Consider the following 14,652-nt stretch of genomic DNA (forward strand, 5'->3'; position numbering starts at 1 on the left):
TTCTGCAAACTCACTCGTCAGGCTAAGGATGTTCTCTGCTGTGTCTGATCAGCAATCATGTGTCCCTGTTGTCTCAGAAAGTTATCATGTAATCTAAGGTCTTGTGGTTTAATGGAAATACTTGAAAGAACTGCTTGTGATTTTCCAGTAAGTAAATACAAGTGAGGCATATGAATAAACTTGACAATGTTTGCAAGTGGCACTTCAAACATTTAATAAAGACCCATAAAAGTTACAATTTCATTGTTTAAATGCACCCAAGTTTTCTGGCATCATTCTAACAAGTGTCAATGAAAACCACACACATTTCAGCTCAACATCTGTACCACAGAAATGCTTTATTAGACATGTAAAGAGCAATCAGAGTATCTGTGTTCGGACATTTCTCATGGATTTTAATCATTGAAAGTGAAGCCTGAGGTCAAAGGGCTCACTAAAAAAAATCCTCTAACTTTCTTACATGAACCAACAAGGCAGCTGAGGCGTTAAGGCTCATCAGAACCGAACAGGTGCTTTAAACTCCCCAAATACTTGAATGTGACTGAGGCCTAAATGAGGTCATGAAGTTTGAATACCTCAGAACACATTTCAAATGTGTTTTTCTTTTTCTTTGTGGCCAAACATTTTCAGACCTTCCACTTTGAGGTACTGTCTAAAACAAGGATGTTAAATCACACCATGGGCCCAAGATAGTTGTTGACATCCACATTGCGGGAACAATTACTTTACATAATTTCTAAATTGTCAAATCGATGAAAGCCCATATAAGAGATTTGTCCTATTTTTTACACAACAGATGCAGTGACTTCATGAACAATATAAAATAATGAGTGCCAACTGTCCCTTTCCCACCAACAATCATCTTCCCTGAGAAAAATAAAGAACTATTCAAGAAGTGCAGGTATACATCATACAGCTGTCTCTTTCAAGGCTCAGTAGGGTCCATTTGTTATGAAAGACTGGAACATGTGCAAAGCTGGACCTGGAGCCCATTGAGGAACCATGTGACCTGCACCCTGAAACACAACAGTGGAGTGTCACAATAATGCCAACATATCATTGTAAAACAAAAAAACAACATGATACTAGTTACCTTGACAGTCAAGAAAGTAATGTTGCCAAACTGTTGGTAGAAACCAGCAATCTGCTTGTCATGTATCCAGCTCTGGTACTTGGTGGTTGCCTGAGAACATTTATTGGTTGTATTAATAAGTTTATCTTAAAGAAATTGAGATTATTTTTAAATCAATATTAAAAGGTTCTACCTTCAAGCCAAGGTCTTCAACAAACCACTGGTCACCGAGGAAGTTGCATGCCATGTCAGTGTCTCCATTGTAGACGAGAGCGCGCAGGCCCAGAGAGAGCAGCTTGAGGTACACATTCTTCACTGAGGGGTACAGGTTTGTGTACTGTTCGCCAACATCACCACTACAATGTACAAAAGAGAGCAAATGATCATGAGCTACATGTGTAACACCTAAATGCAAGGACAGATACACAGTGGTCAGCAGGTCTGCATGCATGGCTCAAAACACTGGCATGCTGAAGTCTAGCCTCACAGAGGTGCAACCACAGCTGTAGACTTTTTAACAGTAAATTCATTTACTGACAGTTTCTGTTGAGCTTTCCATTCACTTGTTGACATGCATGTCATGACACTGAAGCTACTATGGATTGATTATTGCCATCAACTTTCAGGTCAGATTCTTTCTAAATCATTACATAAAAAAATCTATTTTGTTTAAATGCATTATGTGCACATGTTAACTGTTTGAGCTGTACAAAACGGTCAGGCCTAAAGTTAACACTAAGTGGACAAATATATATATATATTTTTAAATACTCTAAACCTCTCTCTATATATACACATATCTTCATTTGGTCTTTGCGTCTGTATTTAAAATGTACATATGTCACCTGCTTTTCTCGTCCTCTCCAGCTTAAATCCTGCCAGCACACCGCCTCTTGTATTGTGAGAGAACTGAGCGTCGGCTCGACCAGTCAGAATTTTAAACCTCAATTGGAATTGTGTCAATAAAACAATTTTGAGTTGACCCAAAGCAACTTTAAGGGAACATTGGTTGCTGGACATGAAATGATTGTGTCAGGGTTCTGGTGGATCAATCATATTGGGCTCTTCATTTATTTTCAGTGTCCTTAGATTGGACTGTGAGTATGTCTGCTGGCTCAAAAAAAAAAAAAAAAAAGTGTACTTTGTCTTGTAGTGATATTTCACATTGCTGCATTTGATAATCTTGAGGGTACTGAACCGTTTTCGTCTGCTCATGGGGAGAATGAATATATGAAAGTACATTTTTTTCATTTTTAATTAAAAGGCGTTTGTTTCCATCTTCTCTAATTTTAGAGCACACCAAATGTCTATCTTTCCCCTGACTGACTTAGTTCCTCCCACTGTGTCATCCTGGCAGCTAACTCCTCTGCATTAAGACACACCCAAAGTCAACTTTGTTAACTTCGCTTGTGCGTTTGAACACACGTTCAACTTACGATACCTGGTCTGAGTAAAGGATTTGATTGGCCGAGTACCATCACGTGTGACAATTTCAAACAACTGCATTGGTCTGTGACTCCCTGGCCACTGAGACAGTAAAGACAAGCAGAGCTGCTTTGTTTTGAACAGACAAGCATCACGTGCAGTGCTGTTTGAAAAAGAAATTCTTACCAAAATAAAACAACACTATTGTCTGAACTGGGTGATGCCAAGTATACACATTTATAACTGTTTTATTTGGAAGAAAAGATGATGTTGACATTAAATGTTCCTAAAGCTGATATAAAATTCACAAAGTTAAGAACAAGGATGTTATGTGTGTTGTGTATGTGTTATAAGATACCTGCAGATGTCCCATGGTGGCAGTGTATCTGGGATGTGTAAAGCTTTCCTCACATCGCTTCTCCTCAGCCAGTTCCTCTGAGCGGTACTGTTAATGCAAGGTGGGACTTCACCCAGAAGTATGGAGGAATGGCCTGGTTCTGAAAACTTCATTTAAAGATTTGTTTTCATTAACAAACAGGTTTATGGGCTAGCAGCACTTTTAAGCAGCAGGAAACACTCACTTTGAGGACGTGTGGATTTTTCCTAAAGTTCTTAAACACATGACTCATGGCCCTCTCATAGCCTTGGTGGGATCTTCTGCCACCCTCACAATCCAAGTACAGAGCATACTCATTCAGGCCGCTGTCGTACACGATACCAAAGGCAATATTCACCTGAGACAGACAAGGACAGAGTAAAAATGGAGTTAGTCACCGAGTCCCATCAGCTGAAGGGAACAGCAGAATCGAGCAGATTTCTGAAAAACTAGTTTACTATACCAGGATCATGCAGGCCTCCGAACTGGAGTTGTGAAAGTTACAGCCTTCCTTGTCACAGCAATTTGTGTTCAGATCACGCCACAAACTATACATAAAACATAACAAAAATATTACACATCAACAATAAGTAAACTTGAATGAGCATTTCATTACTTTTTCAGCTTGCTGCATCTTGCTTCAAGACAGTAGCATGATCATTGGTACCATTTGTGATGCTTCTGTCTAACATCCAGTAGACTTCAAAAACTTGGTGCTATGGACAATATATTCCCAAAAACAAAGAAGGAGCCACTTACTCTTCTCCAAAGAGACCGTGGTAGTAACCAAAGAAAATCAAAGTTTCGTCATTCAGAGCAAAGCTGCTGAGACCGTTTCCCACTGAAAAGCCCTAAAAAAACAAACAAAAAAACATTGAGGTCATATTTGATATGAATCTTGTTAGCTAAAATAACAGTCTGCTTTACAGTGAAGGTCTTGACTGAATTTCTCAAAAGTACCTGAAGGGTAAAGTGTCACTTTAAGTTAAGATACTTCATGCTTGTGATTACACTGACGAGCAAGACAATTATTTGGAACATCACCAAAAAGCAGCTCACTTCCAAGGTCCAAGGCAAATTTCCTCAAGGGAACAATTAAGTGCATCAAATCGTACCTTGAAGTTGATTTTGGCAGCTCCAGAAGCCACCCGCAGGCTGAGGGTTGGTGCATAAATTCCACCATAGCTTTCCCCAAAGATGTAGAACTGGTTTTCAGTGAAATTTGGAAACTTTGCAAAGAAACTCTGCAAGGCTTTGTAATTATCATCAGCAACCTATCAGAGGAACACATAAGACGTAAAACATAAGTAAGCTTTTCCTTTACTTCACAAAGTTTGTCAGTCAATCACTGCACTCACCTGGTCATCATCAGTAGCATACTTTTTGTCATCAGAATAAGAATATCCCACTCCTGCAGGTGATTCTATATACAGCATATTGGCAATTTGGTTCCAGCTGAATTTGTTCTCATACAGAGTGGCCCCATCATCATTTACCTGAAAAAGGAAATCCAACATTCAGTCCAACAAAAAACAGTCACTTTGAAACAGTGCACATGTTATACCATTTAAATAGTCAGTATGCTCACATGAAATGGTCCATTCTCTGACAAGAAGCCATCCAGTGAGCTGCAGCCTGGCCCTCCATTCAGCCAGAGAACAAGGGGGTCTTTAGCCGGGCTCCTCTGAGAAGTCACAAACCTGCAGGGGGACCAGCACCTTATTTCTGTAGAGATTTTGTTTTCCTCTCTTCTTGATTACAGACTAACGAGATGTAACAAGTTTACTTGCACCACTGTCCACATATTACGTTTCTTTACTGTGTCTACTTAACACTTTCCCTTTCTCCCCTTGAGTCGAACTCGTGCCGAACCAAAACCAAATTATGAACCGAACCATACCGTCACAACCTGTTCAGGAAGTCACGGGTTACCATTGTACAGGAACACTGCTTGTCTACCTCAGTACTTTAAATTGGGGGACACATTAGTCACCATGTAAATCTCAATGAACACCGGTTTATATTGATTGCTTCAATTTTGCTTGAATTTCCCTCGGGATCAATTAAGTATCCATCTATCTATCTATCTATCTTCACATCCTTCAAACAAACACTTGACTTCAAACTCTACCTGACTGAGGTGGATATCGGTAAGGTTTTCACAAGACTAATCGGTGTCCTTCTCTTACCAGTAATGGAGAAACTTTCCCGGCCGAGCCTGCAGGTATCCAGACCATTGTCGATAGTTGGGTTTGAACGTCATGCCAGGCAGGTGAGTGACTTCATCAGGAGCGTACTGAGCCCGCGTGCCGTGCTGAAGCAGAGCCAGCAAACACACCAACAAACCACCAGCAGACATCACTACAAAACACTCACCTCACACAAAAACACACGACAGTGATCAATGAGGAAGCTTCGTAGTTGGTACTTCCTTTAACCGTCCTCAACAGCTCTCTGGTTTTAGCGAGTCAAACCAGATTGTCATATGACTGCTGCCGTGGACCACGTGACCTGCTCCTGACTACCAGCGTTCACGCTATTTGGTGCGCGTGTCGCAGAGGCATTACGGGAAGAGCGACTGACAACAAAGGTTTCTATTTAAAATCTCCCACTGGTTTGTCTATGTTTTAGAAGTGTATGCTTGTTTAAACAGAGGAAATAACACGACATGTTGATATGACGCTTCAAAAATAAAAGTTATCTGAAACATGGAACCTCAGCTGAGTTATACTCAAGGTTTATTTTAATTTGAGATTACAAATAAATGACCTGTTACCACAGACTCATTTCAGCCCAAACTGGTGGTTCACCCCCTCAAAATGTTATTAAGCAAATATCAAGACAATCCTGATGTATAATTCCAAAATAAAAGCTATCTGAAATTTGAAAAAAAGGAAATGTATCATCAAAAATGAACTACTTGTTACCACAATCTCATTTTTGTTAAAATAATAAAACAATAAATTACCAGATGTTCAGTGTATCTGCAGGAAATTACCTATCCTGCCTATAATTGAGGGTGCAAATGTGAAGTTGATACAACATCAGATTTCAATGTTGTTTCAATGTTGATGGAGGGTCCAAAAGTAAAGATAAGAACTCTTTCTTCATCTCGCAAACTGAGAAATTTACTGTCAATTTACATCAACAGAAGTTGATACAACATCAGATGTAAATGTTGTTTCAATGTTAATTGAGGGTGCAAAAGTGTGATATAGATATATTCAGGGTTTATTTCTGTATTCTTATCAGTGTGGATTCCGAAAAGATTATTCCACATGGATGGTCTGAGTTAATAATGAGGTGGAAAAGACACTGGGAATATTCTGTGTTCCAAAATTGTGGGTTTGGGTGAACATGGAATACTGTACATATGCAAACACGGCCCACTCCAATTATAGTGTACCCCTATGGTTTTATCGTGAGGCAAAGTTAGACAAGAGTCTCCCAGATATCAAAGTTGAATGGATAATAACTGAAGTAGAATTTTACCCAAGTGTGTTCCAGTTATTTCAATTACCTCAAAATGTATACAGATGGCTCAGTGAATGAGCAGGGGTGTGCCGAAATAAGTGGTTACCTGAATTTGGAATATATGTCTCCAAAAGACTTTCAGACCAAACCATCTGTATATATACCGCAAAAATATATAGTGGCAGGTATTATTTGTCTACAGTGGGCAAAGGAGGTCAGGCAAGATAGGTTGGTTGTAAAAATACTTCCCTTTACTGAGTTTATTGATTATTCAGAAATAGCTATTGTAGGGTTGTTGTTAAAACGTTTTTTTAAGAACCTCGCACAGTCACACACTGTAACATCTATTTGTGCCAGCTCAATAGTTGCCTGTTAAATTATTCATCAAGAATAGCAACATTTTTGTTACTTTTAGGGTATACTGCTAACACGCAGTATTAAGTCTGCCGTGAAGCTGTAGCTTATGACAAAAGCAGGGCCCTGTAACCTAAACAGATATATACATAAGAACCCCATTATTTAATTTAATCACCAGTGCTTTTCCTTTCCTGAAATGTAAATATGCTTTTTGGGGGGAGGGGCTATTTCTTTAGATGTGAGACATGACATAAAATATTTTTTTATTTTTGTGAACTTATTTTTCTATGACAGTATTTACACACACACACACACACACACACACACACACACACACACACACACACACACACACACACACACACACACACACACACACACACACACATAATTTAAGTATATATGTCATAGAAAAATAAGTTGATACATTTAATTCAACAAGAATTTTAGAATTAATGCAACAAAGGATAATGTAACCTAAGTCATTTCCAACTTCATATTTAAAGTTAACAGCCTATAAGAAAAAATACCAAGAAATAATTTTTAAAAATCTGAAAAATGAACATTTGTTGAAAATATTGAAATAGCTAAATCAAGCCACTCTCTTAAAAACACAAACAAAAAAGCAAGTGGACATTTGAATAAAACTAAACTTAAGACTTGATGCCAACTAAAATAATAATTAAGTCTGCGTCTCGGTGAAGTTGTTTATTAAATAGCTTTTGACTTTGAGCCTTTAAAGTTCAGGCTTTTAATTTGAAAGGTAGACACAGCTACCGGAAAGATGAGCGCCCTACTCCTTAACAGATGTGGGACGGGTTACCAGTGGGACCATAGATTGTAAACACATGATTTTGTGTGTGTTAAATGTAACATTTTGGCCTAACTTTGTATAAACAGTGAACGTTTATTTGTCCTCGACCTTTGGACTGCTAGGGTCAGGTTAGCTTTACTTTCTCCTCAACATCTCTGAACTGAACCGACAACGTTTCAGGTAAGAACAAATAACTCGTTGTTTTCTCCCTAGCCATCGAGTGCATTAGAAATCCATTTCCATGCATGTGTGTCAGCACTTTTGTTGATTTAGCATTCATAAATATGCAGCAAAGTTCACTTTGTTTTCAAGTTAGCGTTGTTCGACTGAAAAGCTAGCTATTCAAAATGGTAGCACTTCCGGTTCCACTTTTCGTAATAAATTTGAGAAAATAAAACTTTTCTTTTAATAACAATTATGTCGACATAAATGCACGTGCATTTAAAAAGAGATGGCTTGTAAAGGATAAACTGACTTTCGTTTCTTGTGAAGTGAAATCTTTTCAGTCGTGTGCAGCTGATCCAAATAGAGTCCGGAGAAGTTCAAATGTCCTCTTTTCATATCCAGCAGAATGAATCTTGAAGAAAGTCCTCACAGCCCAAAAGGAGAGTCCGCCTTGCCAGAGCAGATCTTATGCCAAAGGAGTCTGAAGAGCCTTCGTTTACTTGCAACGAAGTTTGTGAAGATGTTACAAGAAGCTGAGGGCGGTGTGGTGGATATCAAAGAAGTGAGCCCAGAGCAGCCAAAAACACATGAACACAACCTTATATTTGAATTATGAAACATATTTATTTACGATTTATTTTAAGAGAGTCTGGACGTGATTTGAGCTTGTCATTTGATTAAATGCTGCATCTTGTTGGTGGCACTGTTTGTGAAGTTCTCTGTCTCGTTGTAATATTTACACTCAGATTTCATCTTTAATTTTCTGTCTTGATAAGCCAAAATGCTCCCATGATTACGCCTGCTTATTACAACCAACCTTCAGGTTTCGTGATACTACTGCGATTTTTCAGAAACAAATTCGAACATTGACGCCTTTGAATTGATTTTTTATTTTTTTTTAACTGCCTCAGGATTAATCTTCACGTCCTAAGCCAGGAGGTAAAATCTTTTTTTTTTCTTCTTGTAATCTCTCAGGCTGTCAGTTTGCTGGCTGTCGGAAAGAAGAGACGAATCTATGACATAACAAACGTGCTGGCGGGTGTTGGTCTGATAGTGAATATATCCAAGAGCCATGTGAAATGGAGGTAGGTTTTAATCCTGCCTTATTGCTTACAGTTAAACATGCATATACATGTGTGAACAAAATACCGTCATATACATGTTGTTCCTTACCACTGTGACTGGCTAAATGTTGCTCAGTGCTGTGGTCATGGTGGATTCATGTTGGGTCTTCATAAATATTATAACAAAGGGTATGTTCTCGACCTGCTCTTTAAAGTGTTTTAACAAAACTTTTGTGATGAATTGGCGCTATAAAGATGAATTGATCAGTTGTTTTTCCACATAAGGGGGGCATTTCCCGGAGAAAGCTCACCGGAGTTTAACAGCAGACTGTTGGAATTAAAATCTGAGGTGGAGGACTTGGAGCAGAAAGAACACACATTGGACCAGCAGAAGTTTTGGGTTGAACAGAGCATCAGGAACACAACAGAAGACTGCAGCCAATATCCTTTTTACAGAAACTTAGCAAAGAGTGCAGAACTGTACAGCTGATGAACATGTTTAACTTTTCCTATTAGAATGCAGTAAACTATGAAAGACACAGGAGTAAATGTTGGTCATTTAGTAATGACACAAAGAATTCCATCCTGAAAGAAAGGTGATTATAAAGTTGACATCGGGATGTATTCTTACCTTCTCACTGAATGAACACAATCCTTCAGATCTGTTGAACCTTAACTCAAGTCAACTCTGACCTATGTGAATCATGAACATATCTGCGAAAGCTTCGGTGGTAATTTCCTTTTTTTTTTCTGCCTTTTAAAAAGTTGTTCTCATGTTAGCATGTCATTGATTCAGATGAAAATGAAAAGCAGAGAGGGGCAGCAAGATTCAGTAGAGTGAGTCTCTGCTTTTAAAATATTTCTTCATCATTTCGTCATATTTCGTCTCCCATCCTGATGGTTATGGGATGTAACAGTAGATATATTTGTAGGGACATTCACAGGTAAAGGTTAAACTATTTGTATCTAAATGTTACTAAACACTGAGGTATGTAAAACATATATAAGACATCATGGTCCTGTCATGTAGTGCACATGTGAGATAAAGCCAGCTGCTATTTGTCTTTGATTTCCCTTAATAGATTTCTACCAGCAAAAAACTATTCAGAGAAATATTACAGGAGAATTTCCAGCTCAGGGACTTGTACTGTGTGCTGATCTGAATGTATTTCAATGATTCATTGTTTTTGCTAGTTGTGCTATTGTCAGCACATCTGTACAAACACTACTGTTGACGGTTTTGATGCAACACATCATAGTGAAGAGCAGAGGGAAACAGAACCACCTACATGTGTTGTAATATAAAATATATGAGAGTGTACTAAATTATTGACTTTGGATGAAGAATCTTTTACTCTCCTCTCTCTCCAGGCCAGACTCTTCTGGCAGTACAAGCACCATTGGGCACACAGCTTGATGTTCCCATTCCAAAGGCTGTAAGTGATCTATCTCTGAAAGATACTCTAGTGTCTTCTTGTTGGACTGTTAAGTGAGTGCATTCATCTTCTTCCAGGTCTTAAACAGCCCAGCAAAGTACCAGATCCATCTAAAAAGTGTAAATGGGCCCATAGATGTCGTACTGCTTAACCAAAGCTCAGACGGCGCTGATCGTCTCGTGCTGCCTGTCCCACCACCTGAGGATATTTTACAGAAAGCCAAATCAGCAATGGCCACTTCAGATCAGACACTAAGCATCAGTTCACCTTTTCAGGCTTCTGATAACGTCCAACAAATCCTAAAACCTGTCTGGCCGTCCTTGGAGGACTTTCGCCATCTTCTGTCATCGTCACTCAGGAATAATGAGCCACAAAGAACGGAATCATCTGAACGTGAGTATTATAGTTTACACTTTTTAAGAAGTGCGTTACTTGGTGATGTGCAATGTGAAAAGGTTAACGTAAGACTGTAAACAATCTCTGAATTTACACTATGAGGTGTTCATGCATCTTGGGTGTTTCTCACAGCTGTTTGTTTGATGTTTCTTTTTTCAGTGCGTAATTTATCAAAAGAACTTGGGAACCTCCTCCACCCAAACAAAGGTCGCGTCCCTGTTTTATTTTGTATCTTTCCATTATTCATGACCTTGACACTCTTTGTTTATTTGAATGTTTACAAATGTCTGATGATTGTTTACAAATGTCTGATGATTGTTTACACGTCTTTCTTTAGAAACAATGAGAGAACATCTCTTTGCACAGCTAATGAGCTCTGAAGGTAAGAACTCTTTATTTTCAAACTTTATTGATAATAATATTCATAAGTTGCTGGTTAATGTAGTATACTCAGTGGTGTCTTGTAAAGAAGTAGTAGTTCTTCATTAGGTTATATGTATGTAACTTTAGTTTTTATACTGTTGGAAACTTTCACTCTCTAACAAACATTTTCTTTATCAGATGTTGAATTTACTGCCCGACACTTTCTCTTTGAAGTTTTTTTTTTTTTTTTTTTTACTCTGGACCAAAAACATTTGGTGGTCTTATGATTTCAGGTGTTTTGTTCATGATATGGCTTTAAATGAAAGACAACTGAGTGATTAAAACTGAGGGTGGCAGTGGTGCGTCTTTGCCACTCCCCCCCCCAATCGCCCTCTCTATCTGAACTGCTGAGCGCGCTTTTCCAAGCCAGCAGTATCAGCCGTCATTAAATAACAAGGGAACAACATGCCTTTCAAATCCTCAATATGTCTCACTGAATTGCTGAGCGGGCATCATTCAAGCCAGCAGTATCAGCCGTCATTAAATAACAAGGGAACAACATGCCTTTGAAATCCTCAATATGTCTCACTGAATTGCTGAGCGGGCATCATTCAAGCCAGCAGTATCAGCCCTCATCAACCACAAGTGGGCCTTTCAACGAAACATTGCTGAAGGAGGGTGCCCACCTGAAGACCTTGGTGATGACCCCTCACCCAGTTCCCAACCCTCCAGAAGGAAGGTGAATACGGTCAGCTCTAGGCTTGACTCAGGGGACAGGACGTCCCCTGCTTTATATAGTCCCATGAGCTGCACCATTTTAAAAACTGGGCAATTCTCATGATTGGGCATGGGACACAAGGACACTTAGGTTTGATCACCCTGTAGCTGGACACCTTTTGATGAGGGTGTCTAATGTTAAAAGGCCAAAACACCCTCTGACACAAAGGTACATCACTATGTGTCCCGTGTGTCATGATTCTTAGGTGTCCCTGACTCTTTTTTATGGGTCCAAGTCCATAATTTACTTCATTTATTAGAATGGTTGATTCTTACCCTTTTGGTAATTTGAGTCCCTGACTATTTTAAGTGTAGGTAAGTAACTGTTTGTGTGCCTCTAAAGCACTTTGGTCAGCTGAAGCTGTTTGTAAATGTGCCATATAAACTTGATTTGACCTGACTCAATGTTTGCTTGTTTGCTCTTTTGGTGTTAAAAGGCCAAAACACCCCTTGATTTAAAGATACACCACTGATAATGTGTCCCAAAATGTACATCTTTCCCACTTTTGAGATACAGCTCTGAGGCCATGCTCAACATGAAGGCAAACTTAACCAAAATACTTTTGGTATTTTAGAAAATGTGAGATACTGTAAGACTTCTATTTTAGTTATATTACAACAGCCAAATTTCATTTTTGGTCAATCTGTACTTTTACTCCGGAATGTCGATCAGCTGCTTTAATGAATCTTGTTTCTATCCCTGCTCCTCAGTGTTTGCTCCTCCCCTCCGCCTGACTCCGCCCCCATCTGAACTTGACTACCGATTTCATCTAGATGAGAATGAAGGCCTCTCTGATCTCTTTGACTTCCCTATGCTCAACGTGTGAACATGAACTGTAAGACTTCCAAAGTCAATATTTGTACCCTGGAAATGTACATGTCGCCTTGTTTTTAAATAGTTTTATGATTTAATAAACTCATGATTGTGACCAATTCGTTCATTTACTTAGTCAACATCAGCTCAAAACAAAATGTTGTCCAAGAAAACACCACAAACTACTGCACTGGAGTTGAAGTATTGGCTGTTTGCCTGTCACAAATTACAACAAAGCTTTACAGTATTTATCACAGTGCTGTTCACTGATGTTTCTGTGTTGTTTACAGCAGTATTACATTCATACATTTTTTTAAATATTTATTTACAAAACTTAATATTACCTTAATATTACCAAGTGAAACTTAAATGTTATAACAGTTTGGAGTCCAGCAGCCATGATGGTCACTCTTCGTTTGACTTTCATCCTCTGCACTTAAGCTTGCTTATTATGATTAGCTGATAAGAATGACAGTGCAGCTGAGACTTCTGTAAATGTTCTTTCTGCAGGTAACGTGTGTTGTGGAATTTTTTCCATTACCAAAGAGTGAAAATAAAGAGTGAGAAGATCTATTCAAAAAGGAACCCCAAGATCGATCTGGTCTCAATGAACATTTATTCGAAGGCAAGATAAGCGTTCGAAGACCCCTCTCTCACACGGTGAGGAGAGAAAGAGGCCCAGAGAAAAGGCAAACATGAAAACTTATACATTTCCATCACATTACACAGATCACTCCCCCATCACGCCACATAGAGACACTGCCCACCTGGCAGGGCCCAATCTATCCCCTAGTGTGAGAAAAGAGACTACATGACTATTTACCATCTCCCAAGGCTGAGAAGGAGATGGAGTCCAGTGAGAAAGAGCCTGGGTGACTCTTCCCACATGTACAGAGTGTGAGAAACAGAATAGAGGGAACAAAATGATGGGAAACAAAACACCCAATATGCTGTGCATGTAGTATTCTAAGACATTTCAGATACATTTTATATGACAGATCCTATGAGACCTTCGTAGTACAAATGGAGTAAAATTTTCCATAACACGTGGAGTACACAAACGACATAAATTATGACCTGATGGTGGTGCTAGAGGGCAACGATGAGAACTCAATCATCAGGCGTCTTGTGGGAAATAAGACACACTTGATGAGCAAGTTACTGAATACATTAACCTCTATCATCCTGTAGATGTACCTCTTATCACTGCTTGTAATTAAAAAAGTCAACAAAAACCACAACCAGAACACTGCGCATGAAATAACTCAACAAGTAACGGGATTAATACATAATTCAGTTTTTTGTTTGCTGAAGTCAGAACAAAGAGAGAATTCATTGTCATTGTTATCTGTGTCAAATAAGAACATTGAAGCATACTATGATGAATATTTTTTCTGCTAATGCTTTGACTTGCTCAGTTCAATTAAAAAAAACCCTGTATTTTTCCTCGGGGGCAATTGATCATTGATTATCCACCAAACACTATTTTTAAATGTCTCTGTGCTGCTCTTGATGAAGAAACTGCTGCCATTTGGTAATCACAGATAATTGATTCCTATTTAATTTAGAGCAAATTAAATAGTATCTTTTACTCCTTTTATACACAAACAACAGCGAAATATAAACACTTTTAAGGTTTTTTGAGTTTTTTCTGAACACATTTTTCCAATGAAAGACAAGGACGTAGCTAAAAGTTGGATTTAAACCAAATATTCCAATCTCAACATGTAGCTTGATCTTCCAGCACAAGTTCGCTGCAGGGAGAGGAGGGACGAATGAAGGTGCTTAGGTTACTCATTTAATATTCCCGTGGTGAATCGAGCCCTGTTGTGCTGAGTGATCCCTGTTCCCTAGGGTATCAATAATACAGGGGGAAGTTATTGTCCTCGTGCTGGCCACAGTATTGTACAGCTAAAGCAAGTGGAGGGAGGAGGTGGTCCTTTCACTCAGCCCTCTAGGGTTTCAGGTCCTGCAGACAGTGGTCTGACTCTGGGGAGCCGGCTACTGCGCCTCGCACAGGGCTCAATTGTAAGTCTGCCTGACCGAGGGATATACAGTATGTCTGAATAGTGACAGCCTGCGCAGTCCTGCTGGCACGGCCCTGTCGGAAAGACTACAC

General features: G+C 39.1%; 2 protein-coding genes across 3 annotated transcripts; one reads left to right on the top strand and one right to left on the bottom strand.

Moving 5' to 3' along the window:
- Positions 1-189: 189 nt before the first annotated feature.
- LOC306821619 (lysosomal protective protein) lies at positions 190-5,439 on the bottom strand. Its single transcript, XM_079340152.1, has 11 exons — positions 5,063-5,439; positions 4,462-4,573; positions 4,232-4,369; positions 3,989-4,147; positions 3,633-3,724; positions 3,337-3,421; positions 3,079-3,231; positions 2,856-3,001; positions 1,266-1,428; positions 1,094-1,183; positions 190-1,016 (listed from the first exon to the last, which is right to left on the bottom strand). Exons 1-11 carry the CDS (start codon positions 5,230-5,232, stop codon positions 933-935), a joined length of 1,392 nt encoding a protein of 463 aa, XP_079196278.1. The 5' UTR covers positions 5,233-5,439; the 3' UTR covers positions 190-932.
- Positions 5,440-7,442: 2,003 nt separating this feature from the next.
- Positions 7,443-12,648, top strand: LOC306821135 (transcription factor E2F5-like). Of its 2 annotated transcripts, none has more exons than XM_079339362.1 (10): positions 7,443-7,698; positions 8,089-8,245; positions 8,659-8,768; positions 9,033-9,188; positions 9,435-9,478; positions 10,119-10,183; positions 10,261-10,576; positions 10,739-10,786; positions 10,917-10,961; positions 12,431-12,648. In XM_079339362.1, the coding sequence occupies exons 2-10, from the start codon at positions 8,090-8,092 to the stop codon at positions 12,544-12,546; spliced, it is 1,056 nt and encodes a 351-aa protein (XP_079195488.1). In that variant the 5' UTR covers positions 7,443-7,698; position 8,089; the 3' UTR covers positions 12,547-12,648. The 2 variants fall into 2 exon arrangements, with proteins under 2 accessions (XP_079195488.1, XP_079195487.1); XM_079339361.1 differs by having other exon boundaries at positions 7,446-7,698; positions 8,086-8,245.
- Positions 12,649-14,652: the final 2,004 nt, after the last annotated feature.

This window comes from Symphodus melops, assembly GCF_947650265.1.
Source record: "Symphodus melops genome assembly, chromosome: 3".
Classification (NCBI taxonomy): domain Eukaryota; kingdom Metazoa; phylum Chordata; class Actinopteri; order Labriformes; family Labridae; genus Symphodus; species Symphodus melops.